Below are 18,818 nucleotides of genomic sequence, written 5' to 3' on the forward strand. Positions count from 1 at the left end.
TATTTAAACAGGTAATACCTTAATTACGGTTGTGTGTGTGCGTGTGTGTGTGTGTCTGCAGGGTTTCGTGTGCATGCAGTGCTACACACCAGTAACCTGTAGCCAAAAATGCTCTTCAAAGTTCTTAAATCTGTACGAAGCCCAAATCCTCCATAACGGGTTTTGCGTCTCCACAGTTCAAGTGATCCTCGAATCAAATCAAGTCAAATATGTGGGTCTCAAAGATTACCTTCAAAAACTGTTGGGAGTGAGAGGTCCAATAAACATAGAAATATATATTTATATAGAAAGCTGGGGAACCCAGGGTTGCTGGTTCAATCCCACGGACCAGCAGGATAAATCTGGGTGGTGAAAGTGAAGAAGCAGCGCTCCTCCTCCTCCTCCTCCCTCATTACATCAGCGGCAGGTCAGAATGCGGTTGCTCACTGAGTGCTCCTCAAAGTGTGATCGTCCTGAACGAATCCTGAGAAAATAAACGTTACAACATACTGCTGTGTCATCATTTACAGCGAAAAACCTCTTTAAATAACCCACTCGGTCCTCGCCGCCTGGTTCTCCTCTGGACTTGGAATCCTCATGCAATGTTTCTGACAGTAAATGAGCTGTGAAATCTTTCAGCAGATGCACTCAACAGGAAGCAATCAGACCAGTTCCTCTGTTTGCTGCCTCTTCTGTGGACCGACCGATCCAACCAGTGGCGTTCAGGCTCGGCCGGTATTCTAAGTGTTGTGTCACCATCACGCGATGGGTTGTTAGTTAATTTGTTGCGCCTTTGCAATTTCTAGCGTTTGTTTTATTCCTTTTATTTTTTATACTGTACACAGACTTCTGTATTTACCTGCAATCATTTTTTTAATGCTGTCACACCATGGTAACGAGGTCGTACCACCGGATAACAGAGCTCTTTAATACCATGTGAATTCTTCTGGTTATCATGACGTAACGAGCTCCACTGTCTGGTGAGACGTCAGGGGAGTCACGTGACTTAGATGGCGGCTGGAAAACTGTGCTGACTGATTGATGGTTAAAATGTCAGACCGAGGCGGTCGACAGCTCTCGGTCTCTTTATAGATGCTCTGAGAGAGGCGTCCAAACTTCAGCACTTCACCAGAATGAGAAGTAATCTCAAAGTTGATGAGCTCTCGTGCATCATTCAGTGACCATGAAGACGACCTGGTCTCTCATGTGGTTATTGATGACGCCAACGATTGCTCAAGTGTTCAGTGACGCTGCACTGAAAGATGCCGTGTACATGACTTTGCTGCCATTACAATTGTTGAAATGTATTAAAGACATAAAACAAAATCAAGTTTTGGTGAGTATTTTCATTTACCTCTTTTGACCCTTCGTTCATGCGCCGGCGACCGCAAGAAGAGAAAAACAGACCTCCTGCAGCTTCGATTAAATCGCAAGCGTCACTTAATCTGCCAATTAGCCTCCTTTTCCTGTTGACAGAACAAACCAATTAACTCTCATTTCCTGTAAATCTACAGAAGAGTTTGTTTTCCTGTTTGTGTCCTGCAGAGCAGCAGCCGACCACACGCACCCTCCACAGCCGCCGCTGCACCCTCACGTCACATGTTGTGAAGGCACGACGGTCACGTGTGTGTGCGTGCAGATGCGTTACTGAACAATGAATACAATCTGATGATAATCTAGATAAATATTTTATTGTTGCCATGGCAATGCTATAACAATCATCTTATAGTGAGTGAAGAGACTGAAACGCTGCGAGTATTCAGCAAATGCATTTCAAAATTGGGTGTGAAAACATTTAAAATAGCACAATCATGAAAGGATAAAAGACACTGAGTGAAACTACGGTAGTTAAATAAATTAAAAAAAGGATCAATATATGGAGGAAAAACACACACACACACACACACACACCATTGAATTCTTTCAGAAGCAAGAGATTAACACTGATGTATTATACGATCATCTGTCTCTTCCAACACAGACATCATTTTAGGGAGACACATGACATTTATAGGCTATGGTGGTTAGTTCCTGATTTTCTTTCAAAAAACAAAACAAAAAAGAAAATGCATATCTATATATATTTATACAAACAAACAAAATATTTGATTTTTGTTTTTAATAAATCTAAAATACATCTATAATATTTAGAAACAATATATACAATTTTCCCCTGATGTATGTATACTTTTATGTAACATTAAAACGCATTCTTCTAATATGGAAGAATAAATTAAAGATACACTTCAAAAAGGTCGGGGGGGGTAAGAGCTGATAGACTTTGGCTGGCACGCACACGAGCACACACTCTCTCTCTCTCTCTCTCTCTCTCTCACACACACACACACACACACACACACACACACGCACGCACACGCGGTTTTCACTGTAGACATTACATCCTCAGCTCCAGCTCCTGCTTCTCCGAGTGGCTGGATGTTGTTATACACAGTCGTGATGAGCAGTAACACTTTTCTCCTTGTGAGTTTTCACTTCGTGCTCTGTATTGACTTCCTGTTTCGTCCCGACAACACAAAGCACTTCTGCAAACGCCCACGGAAGGAGGTGTGTACCTGACAGCGTGACTTGATTTTGTATCCTCTCTCCGCCCTCTTTGTGGAGAGCGGTCTCTGGAGGGAGTCTCGAGGTACCTGATCTACCCTCGCTCGTTACCTGTGCTGAGTCTAATCGAGGAAGTTCGTCCATATCTGCTGAGTCACTGTAAGCAGTGTACAGAGGAAGATGAGCGACGACGGTGAGGATGAGGAGGCCGAAGGTACGTCCTGGTAGTTGTAGTGGTTGTGGACTCTGTGGGGGGGCTGTACTGTGATGTAACCATTGATGATGCGAACCCACGGGGGAGGTGGAGACTGGGCCTTAGAGCTGAGGAGAGAGGAGAGTTCCTTTAAGGTCATGGACATTCATCACTTTGTTTCTGACCATCAGTGGATCTAGATCTGGTGTCTGAACTCTCACAAGCATCTCAGAGGACAAGGAATGTCAAGTATTTGTACACAAGTATTTGTACACAGGTGCAGTGATCACTTCAGTTCATCAGACCAAACATTCTGCTCAACTTCTTCCTGTTTTTTTTTTTTGTTTTTTTTAATGAGATGAAGAGAATATGTTGAATGAATTAAAACTGCGTGGTCTTAATTTCGACAAGCACCCACTACTCTCACCACTCTAACAACTCCTCTGGTGGAGCCTAGGTATTCCTGGTTGCTCGGCAACATGGAAATAAACCTGCTCCAACTGTTGGGCCAGGTTTTACTCCTCTTTCTTTCCATGTTACACTATAATATCTGTGTGCGAGTCTGTTTCTCTGTCCTCTTTCTATCTCGCTCCCAACAGGTCCAACAATTGAATCTTCTTTTTTTTTGCTTGCCTGTTTGCTGAGCCTGTGATGCTTGTGTGGTTTGAACTGGGACCAGGCCAGACAAAACAAACACCAGTTTCTGAAGTCAGGACCTCTGCATACCAGTGGGCTGCAACAAGCAACTTGACACAGCGTTATAATGTTACGATGATGACAAAGATAAGTGATTGCCAAAAAAGTGTTTCCATTTTACTGGACTCTTATTTTATTGGAAGCGATATTCTGACAAGCTCCAAAAAAGAAAAGAAAAATGAAAACAACTCTGTCATGAAATGGGAATTAAATCATGTCCCGGACCTAAATTTCCATCATCCAGTCCTCAGCACGACTTTCTCTGTCTGCAGACAAATATGCTTAGAGGGATTATTGTCGACAAATGATGTTGAGTCCTCTGATATACTTGGCTGAAGAAGGGACACAGTTGGAAAGGTTTGGAGAGTTAAATGCCAGTCAAGAGTAACAAAGGCCAAAACAGGCTGTTAGAGTCCGCGATGGATGCCAGTACCACCGCATACTGCAGAGGCACATCGGAGCTGCAGGTTCGTTTCCCACCACACTGGAAGAAGAATCCATCCAACATTTGATTTTTCTAAAAACGCCCCCCCCCCCCCCACACACACACACACACACACACACACACACACACACACACACCTAGAAACGGAAGATTGAGATGCAGATGTTAGGGTGGAGTCCTACTTTACAAATCTTAACCGATTTTAAAAATGTGTCAGACCGCAGACATAACAACAGATTTTAAAAAGAGTTTAATCCTACAAATGCAAACTCCAGATAATTCAGTCAAGATGGAGGACCGCACTCTTGGCGTTGATCCTTAACGATTTCAGAGTGATGATTCCGGGGACGTGATCTTACAGAAACTTGAGATATAAATAAACCGAAAGGCGGCCACTCATCGTCAGCTGCTTGCACTTGTGCGTTGCTATGTTGCGGACAGAAAAACAAACAAAAATGGAGGGTGAAGAGAAGGAAATGAAGTTCTAGCCTCTCCAACAGGGACAGAGCTAACTTTGGCTACAAGCTAACGTACGTAATGCGAGATCATGATGTCAGTCGGATCTGCAGAGGACATCTCTCTCTCTCTTGCTTGGTCGAGGCAGATGGGCGCCCACATCGAGCCAATGAACGACATTAGATGTGAAGAACGTGGGGCAACAGAAGACATCACCTCTGTTTTTATTTGTTGCTGCAAAAAGAAAACTTTTTTTAGTTAAGAAATTACCCTCAAGCTCAATTTTTGGCACATTTATGACAGAAAGTCTTCTTTTAAAGACAGTGTGTAATTTCTGATACTGGAGTTTCTCATCAAATAAAGAAAAGCTGAAGTTTGATGACGTCTTGAAGTGATGTGAGATCGTGGGAGCCTAGCGCTGATATCTACAATAAAACAATAACTGACGGAAAAAACTCGCAGCTTTAACAACCAAAATCCACGAAAACAAGACTGGAGACGTGGGGAAAAACAGCAGCAGCAACTCTACTGAACTACAAACTCACTGATGACACAACAAGAACCAGGTGGGAGAAGACGGGTGCAGGACAACGCTGACTGGAGAGGAGACGCAGGGAAAAGGGCTGCGATTGACGAGGACTAACGATCTGACAAGACACAGGTGAGAGGCTCAAAAAAGGCGGAAAAAAGACCAAGACAGGAAGTGCAAAACAAACTATGACTATGACTATGACTATAACTATCACTATAACTATCACTATAACGCACAAACCACAGCACAATAGCTCACGGCAAAGTCAAAACTGAGTCTGAAATATTAAGTTCGCAACTAAAAATGGACGCAGTCCAGACAGGACCGGGACAGTTACAGGATGCATTTCACAACATTTCACTAAATGCAAAATCACAACTCACCACAATAAGTGCAGTTGTTGTTCTTGACAGTGTGTAAATGTTCTATATGCGTGGCTCTCAGGCCATGCTGTTGTTTTTTTAAGAGAAAGACTTTGTGACTGCAAAACATTGTCGAGTAAGACTGATTTCTTTTTCATGTTTCTGTGTATGACTGAAGTGGGTTTTTCAAAGTTCAGAGAAAGTGTTGCGAGGTTGCCTCTCGTTATAAAGCCGGTTTGTTTTGGAGCTGCATAAGGAAGCCAAGTATGACACGACACGGCATGGCCGTGTATCAAACACAACACTCAGCAGTCAACTGCAGTTGCTTCTGTGTTTTGGACCACTAGTCCCTTTCTCACTCGTCCACCTTTTTCAGACATTAAAATATACAAAGGCGTGAACCGTGTACACTCTGTAACATGTGTACACAAACAGTCTGTTTCCCCTCCGTTAAAAATACAAGGTCTCTTAGAAAGAGAGAAAACATTTCTGCAGACATAATGTACACAAACGTTCTCAAACCTCCTCTGTTCCCATGGAGAACAGACACTACATGGTTGGAGTTTTTTTTTTTTTCCATTTCTGATTTGGAAGAGTTGATACTGTACATGGAAAAATACATGTTGGAGTCAAAGTTACGATAGAGTCCCGGACATGCCTCGGAACCACAGCTACGCCCTGAAGTTTTCTTTAAATCACTTATCTCTTGCATCAATAGAAGTCTCTTTTTGTACTTGTAATTTAACTCTCGTTCACATTCGTGGAAAGAAAATGGTGAAAAATTCAAACTGCGCAGGACGTTCATTAAGTGGGGTCAGGGTGTAATAAGCAGTTAAAAAGATCTACAGCTAGAAATGACTTCAACTTCTTCACACTGCATCGTTTGGTTGAAAAAGACACACCAGCTCAATAAAAATGAGAGCTAGAACGTCAATGGGGATCCTGCTTTTCATGATGGATCCATTCCATTCCTGGTTTAACAACTTTGCACTACAGGTGAAAACTTTACAAACCTACTTTGTAGTGAAATTACGTGTCACCTGGCTCATGTACACGCCAAATGCCTTCAGAGTCTCAAGGATAAACTGAAAACATAGTTGGTAAAAGGTCAAAGGTCACTGAGAGAGGCATTAAAAACAGAAAGTGACATTTCTAGTTTGACTTAGATTCGACCAGTAAATCTTGATCTTGACCACATGAGGCAGGGAGACATTCAGGACACGTGGTCTCTTACAACCATGTATTCAGACCTCTGGAAGTTAAAGGTCTCCAGTTTTCCTGCCTATTTTTGGACTCAATAAAGTGTTGAATGTAAGGGACACCCATGTGAACACGGACATGGCGCGAGGCTTCGGGCCTTCCCTCTGGCAATTTAAACTTAATGTAAAGCGAAACTACATGAACAAAAGGAGGTCAAGAGTCAGACAACCCAACATCAACACTGAGGGGAAAAGATAAACATGTCGGTAATGTCGGTCCGTGTGCAGACACGGTGGAAGCGTGAGGCTCAGGTCTGACGTATGGAGCTGAGGGGACATGTCTAACAGTAGCCTGTAGCTACGACATGAGCAGAGTTTATGCTCCAGAGTAAACAGTCCATCAGCAGAATGTTAATACTCACCATGGTACACAAACTCTATGCGCCCCACACATTAAGTAAATATTTGCAGCAGGCAAATTTAGACCACAGACAAAAGGCAGAGAGATGAAACGTGATACGCTGATAAAAACAGAGATTCATTTTGGACATTTTTGTTGCAGAATGTCACCAAAGCCACTACATTTCAGCAGATGGATTTGGTCAGAATGATGAGGGTGTGTAGTGGTCACGTAGTGAAGCTGATTTACAGAAAATCCAAACCTACACAGCTGTAATTCCTTGATCAAATCAGGTGGTTTCCTCAAGACTCCACTGGCCATAATGTGTGGGACGTTCTAGGCTCCCCTCAAGCACTTTGTCCACTCTCACGTTGGAGGACTTGGGTGTAGCTGTGTGACTGAACATGAGTCTACCTGCACATGTGACAGCTTGGGCTTCTCACCAGTGCCACTGAGTTAGCCACCCAACTCTACGTTAGCAGACTGAACCGGTATGATTTACCCTGCTGGTTCATGGCCTTCTGACCCTTTTGACGATTTGTTTTTGTTTTGGAGGATAAATTGAGTGGAAAAGGAAGGTCCCTTTCTCCCAGACTTTGGGGCAATCACACCTATTTGATGTCACCACCTTGAGAAAGAAATCAAGTTTAAGAAGCTTCCAGAAAATCTAGTCTAGAACCACACTTTTCGAACCACACTCTCTAGAACTCACCCTTTACATGAAAATATTTGAAAGAGACCCACAAATGAGCAAGCATTCCTGCAAAAAACAAGAGAAAAATGTATTTTAACGGTCAGGAAACAGACTTGGGCTCTACTTGGGCGGCCGTCTGCCTCGACTGGTCGGGGTGAAAGACAGCAGGAAAGAGAGAGACAGATAACATTGGCCTCAGCTTTTTAGGAATAATGTCCACTCTTTTATTCATTTCACATCCTTAAAAGGACATGTTTCTTTTTATTCGTGCCCACATGTAAAATCCCATGAAGATATAGAACTTTGCCAACGTGACAAATGGAGAGATGTTTCAACATGGCAGACCACACCTGCACGGAGGTCTTCTTTTTGTCTGAGCTTGTTTTGTTGTCCGGTTAGTCCCTGCCTGGAGCTACGGTGAGACCAAAACCAGATACTTAGTAGGAATTCCCAGGCTGCTATTTTCACATTCAAGACACTTATACCAGCTTGGAACCAGTCTGGACTTATACCACACTACAGGGGGTGTGTGTGTGTGTGTGTGTGTGTGTGTGTGTGTGTGTGTGTGTGTGTGTGTGTGAGACATGTATAGTGATGTGATATGTTGTCTGTTTGAGCCTGCGGCACCACACCAGGAAGTGTCAGTTATATTCTATAGAGAAGCGGAAAGACTCCATTACACATTTCTAAATTTCCCTCTCTCCTCACATCGCCTCCGTCTCTCTTCTCTGAACTTTAACCCATCCACTCTTTTCTTTTCTTTTGTCCTCACTTCTGGCTTTTCTTCTCACCGTTTCTACATTTGCCCTCATCCCCTTTTTGCAACATAACATCCACTAAAGTCACTGAAACAAGATAAACAAGAGATCCAATGAACCACACAAACAAGACCGATGCACTGCTGTGCCCCCCCCCCCCCAAGAAACTTCTCTCCATCTCACTTCCATCTTACCTCTCCTCAATGCGGACCCAGAGGTCATTAAAATGCCTGTGCCGCTGCTTCTTCTGCTTGTTCCTTCTCTTCTTCTTCAGCATTTTCCTCTCTGCCTTCTCCAGCAGCTCCAGGCTATCCGGTGGCAGAAGCATGTGGGGTAATGAGTCTTCCTCCAGCCCCTGATCCCCCTCCTTATGGGGAAGCTCATGGAGGAACGGCTCCAGGAGAGGGGACTCATCATGGTGGTCCTCTGACTCTGGCAAGTCAGGTCTGAATGCTGGCCGCCTTGGGGACACATAACACATGAAATGAAGAAGTGCGCTAACCACACCTTGATACATCACAGGGTTTGCACAACTAAATTTTGCGTATCATTGACTTAATTATTCCCATAAATTTTCACCGAATAAGGTGTGATGTGAAGTAACTGATTTAATTAAAGGCAAATTGTTGTATTATGATGCTGCGATAAAATAATGATGGTTACTGCTGGTCTGCTGTGTCAATGCGGACCCCTCGCCAAAGCCTGAGAATGACACATGCTGCAATCCCACCACCGAAACGTTCACTGCTGGCAGACTTTTAAGTTTTAACAAAAGTCTAACTAAATATAACAGTGAAAAGAGCTTAGACCAGAGATGGTGTGTAAATTAGTGAGAGGAAAGGTGATGTCACAAAGCAACCAGTTATATTTCTAGGGAGGTTCACGTCGTCCTTCCCCAACAAAAGCAATAGGGGGAGGAGCGAGCAGAAGAAACAGTTGGTGTAGGCTGTCTGCATTTGGCTGAAAGTGATACTTCACCCAATAAGTGTTATTTTGACTTTTACTGGATTAAAAAATAGGTGTCTTTAGCTCATGAGGACGAGCATGAGCGAGCTGGTTTAACTGAATGTGAGCGAGCACCTCACCAAACGTGTTGTGGTTAGTTTGTTTTTGTGGATTCATGAGCATCAAACTGGATGGAGAAGACCTGGATTATCCCAGATGATGCAACGGACAGTTGAATTGACGGTAAATGGACGTCTTTTGGACAGTTTTGCTGTTGTTAGCTGGTTAGTAGCTTCAAGCTAAAAAGACAGTATTTGACTGTCTCCTTCCGCATTTTAGAGTCCCAACGATTTGACACGGGATGGAGAATAACCTACATGTGGGCTCAAGACAATTAGTTGTGAGTATCTGAATGGCAAAAAAGTGAAGTATTGCTTTAAAAGTTTACTACTACTACTTTTCTCTCCTTCAACAGCTTCAGAAACACTGCTGTTGAGCTCAAACTACGTCCCTCTCGGCGAGTCACACGTGACATTTAAGCAGCAATCATGGATGTGCAGTGGTCATAAAACCACTGTTTAGCAGAGGAAAGAGCAAGAAACTTCTAATTTAGATACATATTTTGTCCATGTTGAACACTGTTTCGTTTGAAAAGTGAATGGGGCAGAAATCCACTCATGAAGAGATGAGGACTCCAGCTACGTAGAACATGATGTTCAGTTAACCAATGTGAATACAACATATCCAAGATGTTTTCGAGAAATACATGAAACGTCTGGGTTTGGAAAGTTTCCCTCCACAAAAACAAAACTCATCAGTTTGATCAAAAACAGCTCAGATGAACTGTTGGTCATTTTATTGTCAAATAACAACACACACACACACACACATCTATCCTTCACCACAATATTTCATGTCCGTTGTAATAGTACACACAATACTGTAGCAGTACTACAGCTAAGCACAGGTGTACACGGACATACAGCTGCAGCCCACGTGTGAATTCCAGAACTGAACTCTTGATAGAAGTCGAGTATGAAAGGGTTCATCTAGAGATTATGATCCTGTATCACACACTTAAATGAAAGTAGGTTCACACACACACACACGCGCGCGCGCGCGCGTGCGCACACACACATGGGTAATGAGCTACGCTGAGTTAGTCACACAAACAGTACGCCATGCTTCACAGCGGGGGAGGGAGTCCATTCAATAACAACTCAGCAAACTACAGACGCCACCAACAACCTCGGCGACACAACCGGAGGACCAAGACACCCTTCCTATCCCCTGGACATCAGGGCTGCGTGGGCCTGCCCTTTACTGATTTCACCTGTTCATGCAGCTCTGTCAAAGCTGGTGGAGCGAGTCAGCCTCTCTCTCTCTCTCACCCTGGTTTATTGATGTTTTCATTTCGTATTTTTCTCTACTTCTGTGTTCATTTGGTGTCAGCATACATTGGATCAACATTTTACTGACATCAATGATCGACAAACACTTCTGTTTCTTTACTGGTTAACTGACTTTCTTCTCTTCGTTCACACTTTGATTGGGGTTGTGACAAAACTGGAGGCTCTCCTGCAACCCTTTTGCGATGTGATGATGAATGTATTTCCACAAGAGATTGTTTGACATCATTCTTTATCTTTACGTCATTAGATGGCGCTCTAGGTTCTTCCACGTGGCCCACTTGAAGCATTAACAGGCTAGAACTCAAACGAGAGACTCGTTCCAGAAAGAGGACCAGTCAGACGCAGGACCAGCAGAGGTGGTTTTGTTTTGAAAATTACGACACTGACCCAAAAAAAAGGGCAAAGATCTGCCTGGTAACATCTCCCTAAATCCACAAGAATCACGTCAGGAGAGTGTAGGAACGGCAGTTCCTAGCGAGCGGCTTTTCCCTGATAAGCAACACTGAAAAAATCACCACGACACGGCGCTAAGGTGGAGAGGCTGCAGCCTAACTGAGGCCGACACACTCGGGACTGAACCTCTGTCTTACTTTTACAAGAAAAAACAAAGTATGATACATGTTGGAGCTCCATAATTTCACCGCTGAATATCATTTCTTCTGTTAGCCTCCAACATATCAAATCATCCAAGATGTCTGACAGTAAAATCTATGTGCTCTGCTTCTATGCTTTCGGGTGGTTTTGGCTGCAGCTTCTCATGTACAAGCATATTAATTTCACTTTGAGCCACGGTGAGTGGATTAGTGATTCATCGCGAGCTGCGTAAATTCAAGTAAGACAAATTCAAATGTGACGATGAAAGAAACAGCTCATATTGAGGAAATATGGAAGAGTGAGCACTCAAAAAAAAGGAATGACTAAGCATAGGTTTTGATTATTTGCAGACAACACAGCTTATTCCCCCCCCCCCCCCCCCCCCCAAAATAAAGGGCCGAAAGCAGAACTGGAACATCTGTTTTAAGTCTGCAGATGAACACATACCAACTATGAAGTCGCGCTTACTTGGAAAATGATTTCCCATTAGAAAACCAGTCCGTGAAGAAGTTGAGACAAATATTCCTGTCAAGGCCGTGAGGCAGCAGTTGCTCGGTAAAAAATGTGGCAGGGACATGAAACCTTAAACTCATTTAAGTGATAAAATATGGGCCTTCCACTTTTACAGACTCATCTTTTCAAATACGGACTGGTAATGTGCAACAACCCCGGTGAAACAGAATCTGGTGGCTCTCTGCCCCGTGCCCTCTGAGGATTGTTATGTAAAAGTGGCTCCGTCTCAAACCAGACGCTCTCGCACAGAAGCTCGGCGGCCAGCGACTTCAGTTGTTTCCCCAACGACATCATTTTTGAGGTTGATTTACAGTTTGAATGGTGAAGTAATCATCATCAAGTTTTTTTTTGGGGGGGGGGGCAGTTTTTGGTGAGAAATTTGTTGAAATCGGGTTAGAAGTCCGGCTTTTTTTCTTTTTAATCAATTTTGCAAAAGTGTGACATTATTATTTGCAAAAACATGCATTTTATTTCGCGAGATGAACAAATTACAGATGAGTTAACCGTTGCAGTGATGAGTGAATAAATGAGTCAAAGGGTTTTTCAGCTATACCCTCACCTGTTTATGGGTTGCCCGGCAGGCGTGTGTTCCACCTCGTATCCTTGGCGACGAAGCACATCAATGACTGTGTTATTGCCCAGGAAATGACCTGCAACCGAAGGGAGAAAAAAAAACAAAAAACCCATGATGACTCTTCACGTGTGACTTCTCGAGGCGAGTTGAGACTGTTTTTGTGGTTTTAGTAGGAAACATACTGCAGTGGATGTTAAGTTTCAAATATTTGTTTTGGAAACATTTGAGCAATAATTTGGACGATTACACAGAGATTAAATCAATTTAATTTTTTACTCTGGTTCATAAACATTGGGTGGGGCCTGGAGGGCAAATCTAGCCTGCTGTTAGTGATTAAAATTAAAAAAAATTATAGATTATGACATTGGCTATATTATGTAGAGGTAAAATGCTGTTCAAATATGCAGGATCAATAATAATTTAATTATTTTTTTGCAATTTGATTGGATGGTAGATTGACACTTTGAACAAGATGTCAGTTTTGGTGGGATTGAGGTAAAAACTAAATGCAAAGATTGTTTAAAAGGCATTCCAAACACATGGTACGTTTACTTCTGGCCACCGGCCATCATTCAGTTTGAGTTTTGGCTCTGCAAGGGAAAAGGTTTGCGCCCTGCTGATAAACATGATGTAAAACACACACACACACGCACGCGCGCAGATCTGATAGTGTAGGTATCAGTAGTTGTAGTTCAACATGCCATTTTTAAGGTTGTAGCGGTCCACTTCTCCAGCGTTCCTCTCCTTCCTCCTCACCGCTGTTTCCATGGAAGTACCTTTGTCTCATATCTCCCCTCCTCTTTATCTCTCTTCCTCACCCTCATCCTGTCTCTCCTCTTCATGCTTCCTTCTCCTTTCTTTTCTTCAGACTTACTCTTTTCCTGACTCCGCGTCTTATCTGATGCCCTCCTCTTCAATACCATCCTTCATCTCTGCATCCTGTCTTTCTTCTTCCCTGTTTTCTACCTCATCTATCCATTTTCTTCCCCCCTTATCTCTGACCTCCCTCTTTTCTGTCTTTTTCTGACCCTCTCAGCTAGGTGAAGTGGGGGCATTGAGGCTTCAGGTTGCCATGTCAAGAGGTCTCCATTCTTCCCCTCACTCCGACAAAGGGGACCAGGGGTCTATTGTTTGACTCTGCTCAGCCGTGGCACCACAGGACTGTGTGAACAATGAAACCCAGCACTTTAATCTGGCCAAGAGCCATCGATAGAGAGAGAGAGAGAGAGAGAGAGAGAGAGAGGGAGAGGGAGAGGAAGAGAGACAGAGATATGGACATGGACTATGGCTGCCATGATGCTCTCAGAAAATCCTGTTGGTTCAAGAATATTGAATTGTTGATGATGTAGTGAAGTTCTTTCAGAAAATGTACTTCCTGTGAGCAGCCATCTTGATCAATGCTGCAGTTCGGGGGGGGGGGGGGGTTTCAACCAAAAAAGGGTCTATCCAGCCGGCCCACGTTTTAGAAACAACTCTGTGTGATTTATGTGAGTTTACGTCAGGGGGATTAAGGTGGGACGAATGGAGCTGTTCAGCACAATGTAGAGCTGCAGAAGGGTGGGCGGCGTTCAAGACTTCAAAGGGACACACACACACACTCACACACACACTATAGATGCAAATTCAAAGAGATTGTAAACCATCAGTTTTGTCTTGCCCCCCCCCCCCAAGTTTTCAGAGTGTTCAAAAGGTTGAACAGACAAATATATTTAAAAAAACCCCTCTCCTCAACCTGAAACAGCCAGAGATACGAAGCCAAAAGCTCAAGTTAATGATTATTTTTGACTGCTTTTACATTTTGTGACTGGTGAGAAAACAAAAAACAAATTGCAAATTAAAATTGAGATGATTACACAGTGAAACACGGCTCTGTAGCTGTCCAGCTCCTGGAAGCAGTGGACGGTCAGTAAGTTCATATCAAAGAGGCTGAAGAGCTTTCTTTTATCTCGGGCTGTGAAATGGGTCTGAATAATAAACCACAATATTAGCAAAATGACAATACGGCCTTGTACGGCAATATGAGCTGGAGACCAAACGTGTTCACATATATTTTAGTGCTGCGAGAGATGCAGATGGCTTTCTGTAGACTTGAGAATATGAACGTTTGAATTTGCTTTTCAATTAAAATGAGAAAAAAATATCTCCAAAAAAATTCCCTTTTCAATTTTGCAAATCTTATCAAAATTGCAATATCGCTCAAAACTAATATTAATTTTGTATATGTATATATTTTTTTCAATCATTCAGCCCAAACACCATTTCTTTAGTAAAAAGGAAAGCACGTTGAGGTTCCAACGTTCCGTGGAGTTTCAGTGATGATGCTCTCTGGCACCCCTGCTGTGTTTACGTGGGTGATCATTGTTGCAAAGCTCAAGTACTTCTGACGCACAACATGTCAAGGTGAAGTCACGCCAGAGGGTTCAGCCGACGCCAGTGTTCCGTCCCAGCAGTACTCATCTGAACATCAGCTTCTATTACCTGATGAAGTTCTACATCGAGAAAAAAAAACCCAAGAAACTCAAAGCCGCGCATTCAGCTACTCATTTAGTCCTGAAGGAGTTATATTCACTGAAGATGAAGGATGAATTCGAAGCTCGCACCATCCTTCATACATTTGACATTAAGCTCCTTTTTTAAAAATTCTTTACGAGCATCGGACTGCCTTAACGAGACCGTGTTTCACAATGAGAGGCCAAACCTGCAGCCTGCCAGCGCGCCAAAGTCATGGAACTCCAAACAAAAATCAGACATCTCTGATTAAAAATGATTGATGAATGTAGAAACAGGGGAAAAAATGATTTTACAGGGTCTGCTTTTCCTTCAGCGTGTGATGTAGCCGTTGGCCACGGACATCCAGTTGGAGGCTTAAAATACGCCAGGTGATTTGTGACAACTGCCTTTCTCTGCTGCTGTTACAGCTACGACCTCGTCTTCCTGGAAATTATGGCTGATTTGCAACAGCGAGAACGTTTTGAAGGAAATGTACTGCAATGCCGCCTTGGAGGTTTTCCCCTTTAACATAACGGAGAACTCCGCACGTCTTGGGTAGGAAGATCTGCACTCGACCTAAATTTGTGATATTAAATGCAGACATAGTCTGACATTTTTGCCACTTGTTCAGTCAGTATGAGGCCTTGCTGTCTATTTTCTCTGTGGTGCGGTGAAACCTCGCCATCATTACATCATCAGTGAATAAAGATGCTTATTTTCCTCCAACATGAAGACTTATATTCAGGTGTTTGGGAGCTCCATGTGACTGAGGAATGAAGCAAATCCACCATTTCCTCCCTCAGTTATTTTCTAACTTCTTTCTAAGAGCTCAGCAATTTTTTTGGGGGGGGTATCTAGCGAGTGAATGCGTGGATTCCAAACATTTCCTTCTAAGTAATTCAATTCATAGTGAACATCACTCCAATTATGGTAACGTTCAGGGTGCCTCGGAAAGCGGAGAATCTCTTGTACTTCAACTGTCACATTAAGACACTCAGACACATGAATTCAACGCATCTTGTCAACACAAGATTAATTAACAAGTCGAGATCCTGTGAATATCTCACGACTAACATGCAGCTTCGTCAGAAGGATCCCTGGTTTGGATATTTGTCTTCTTCTATGGCCTAAAAAGCATCCAAGCCAAGACGCCTTCTGTATTTCCACATCTTTCCGACTTTCATCCGCGCTGTCAAATATGAAGCCACGAAACATTTTAAAGGACTTTGTGAAGAGAGACCACATGTCGAAGCACAATAAAGGAACCTTCCGTTCTGTCACAACAAGCCTTGTGGTAGCGTCAACTCTGAGGTCAAAGACGCCATTTTTTGGAGACGATTTTTGGGTTATGCTCACAGAAACAATGCACACAGATTAAAACAAAACAAAACAACAAAAAAAACAACAACCCACATTTATTTTGACCGAAACCTTTCCACATTAGCTTGTAAGTATTGTGGTGCAAACATGAACTTAGGACACTTGTGCTGTGTTTTACAATGATTGCTACCACGCTAGATGTTTTCATAGTGTTTGCTTTGGAATAAAAAAAAAAAAAAACAATCAGCATGGAATCTTTGTTTCACAGCGAAGAAAAACATTTCCTCCAGGCCCATTTCAAAAACTGAACTCGGCCCTTTTCCTAATGTCGTTACAGTTTTGCTGTTACAGAACTTCAGTGTGTAGAAACAGTAGTGGGCCACATTCATTAAGGCTCCCACTAGGCCCGCAGCCCCTAGTTAAAGAAACACAGACTTGCTGGAGTGACATCTGTGACATCTGACATATATTTCCACAGATTATTTATTTAAACCAATTTCATACATTTTAAATCCACCAAATGAGCCAAAAAATCCCTCATACCGATGCACAATATGTTCACTGTGTCTCTTTCCAACAGTGCGAGAGGAGAGATGGCGGAGATAAAGAGCAGAGACAGACGTGAAAGCTCTTATTCACAGTTACGCCCGGCAATGTTCACACACACCGGCCTCATTGAGTTAGAGGCTCGCAAATTAGCTCCTGTCATGCTCGGAGAAACGGAGCTTTTTTTAGTCATTTTACAGGCTTTTTCTCGCAGTGCTTCATTTTGATCATTTCGCTGGTATTACGTAAAAACTTTTCTGGACCAGTTAGAAGAAAAGAAATCATCATAAATTGTCCTAAAAACCACAAGAGTTTATAAGCTGACACAAAGAAATCCAACTCTATAACACTGATCTTAAAAACAACTTCATAACATTACACCGGCTTTCGGTTCAGGCAAGAAATAAATCCTGATCATGATTATATTTTTAAGTGGTGATGGGCACACATAAAATTACTTGGCTGCTAATGGCAGCAAAAGACAACAACCAACACTGTTAATAATTGTGAGTTTCGGTGACTCTTTTTTAAAAATATGTACCTGGTGCAATGTTGAGCAGTTCATAAACTAATACGACTGAAGACACCACTACACTGATGTAAATAATATGGAGGAAACTCACTCTAGTGTCTACTTGCAATCATCACAGCTGGATTAAAAGCTTTTATTGTGAAAATTCCATTCAATTCTATCTCTTATTTGTCACAAACTCCTCAAGTTGATGTTGTGTGAGGGAAACTAATGAAACATGTTGACACTTTACAAATGCGTCCTTTGTCATGTGGATAAAATTCAAAACTGAAAAGTATTACGTTTAACTCAGAACATATTTTCTGATAGGAAGCAGCTGTGTGTGTGTGTGTGTGTGTGTGTGTGTGTGTGTGTGTGTGTGTGCGCGTTTGAGATCGACTCCAACAAGTCGCCTCTGATGTTTTGATGTGAGTAGATGCTCATGTCATTAACCAAGTATACTTTCGTTTCATTTTAGATTGGTACAGAGCTGCAGCGCAGGAAATGATGTCACACATCTTCTCTGTTGACAACGTTTCACTCGTGTCACAATTCGACCCATTCGGCATATAATATCTAAAGTTCTAAGAGCTGTTCGATGAAATTATTTATCCATGTTCAAGGGCTAAACAGAAGTGCTCTGCAATGGGGTTACATTCTTTACAGTGTTGCTCAAAATGACTTGTTTGGTCTGATAATCTCTTCAAATTCAAGCTAGCGATGGGCTAGCCAGGTGAAGCGAGCTCTGCTGACGGAGCGTGCTCAGTAGAGCAGAGTGAGCCCATGAACTCACTTGGCGAGGGCTTTCATTTTAGGGACGTTTGTTTACATGAACATTCGATGCACCAGAGATCTGACACCTTCATCTTCAACCCCATTAGCTTACGCCACAGCAGGTAGCTCGTCTACCCAGGGTCCGCAACAGAATCACCACATTCCACAACACAAAAAGAAGGTACTAACTACATAAATAAGAAATTAAAAGACAGAGAAGCACTCAAAGGCAACAGCCATGACTCAGCTACACCACATATGGACACTAAAATTATAATTCCTACTATAACCCCCCCCCCCCCCCAAGATTATATTACCATCCAGCTGCTGCAAATTTATAGTCAACCACATTAGCACGTCACACACTCATCAAATTAGACCAAAAGATGAATGATCAAATGTTCTATAATTCTATAAATTAGTCTGAAAACCCCCCCCCCCATTCTCTTTCACATAAAATTCAGCTCATTAACTTTTACCAGCAAAAGTCATTAGGAGCAAAACTAATGAATTCTGACCATCAATCACAACTCATTCACCAGTTATCATCTGGAAGAGAACAGGAGCGTGTTGCATTCACTTCAAAGAAAATCCTTTCTGAATTAATGACTTATTTATCTAATGAATTCATCAAAACAGAGCAGGTTTTTTTGGTTGGGCGGAAAAAATGGTCTCATTAAAGCAGAAAAAAATAGTGTGGGGGGGGGGGAATCGAATGTGTTTCTTAACAAAATAGTCGACTGTATCTTCAGGCGAGAGGCTCCCACTTTCATGGACGCGAATATCTAGTTGGATCCCGTATTGTGATTTTTTATTCTGGTTTGGTTAGGAACCATAACATAACCATGACAACACAGTTGGGG

General features: G+C 42.6%; 1 protein-coding gene across 1 annotated transcript in view; it reads right to left on the bottom strand.

The window, feature by feature from the left end:
• Positions 1 to 1,683: 1,683 nt before the first annotated feature.
• trabd2a (TraB domain containing 2A) overlaps positions 1,684 to 18,818 on the bottom strand; it is a 69,081-nt gene continuing 51,946 nt past the window's right edge. The window contains exons 5-7 of the mRNA XM_086187716.1: positions 12,300 to 12,390; positions 8,471 to 8,737; positions 1,684 to 2,862 (exon numbers count right to left, since the gene is read on the bottom strand). Coding sequence (XP_086043842.1) covers positions 2,664 to 2,862; positions 8,471 to 8,737; positions 12,300 to 12,390 — 557 coding nt within the window. The 3' untranslated portion in view covers positions 1,684 to 2,663. The remainder of the gene's footprint in view (positions 2,863 to 8,470; positions 8,738 to 12,299; positions 12,391 to 18,818) is intronic.

Source organism: Aulostomus chinensis, chromosome 19 (assembly GCF_037954235.1).
Source record: "Aulostomus chinensis isolate RoL2024-O1b breed Wild chromosome 19, RoL_Achi_v1.0, whole genome shotgun sequence".
Classification (NCBI taxonomy): Eukaryota; Metazoa; Chordata; class Actinopteri; order Syngnathiformes; family Aulostomidae; genus Aulostomus; species Aulostomus chinensis.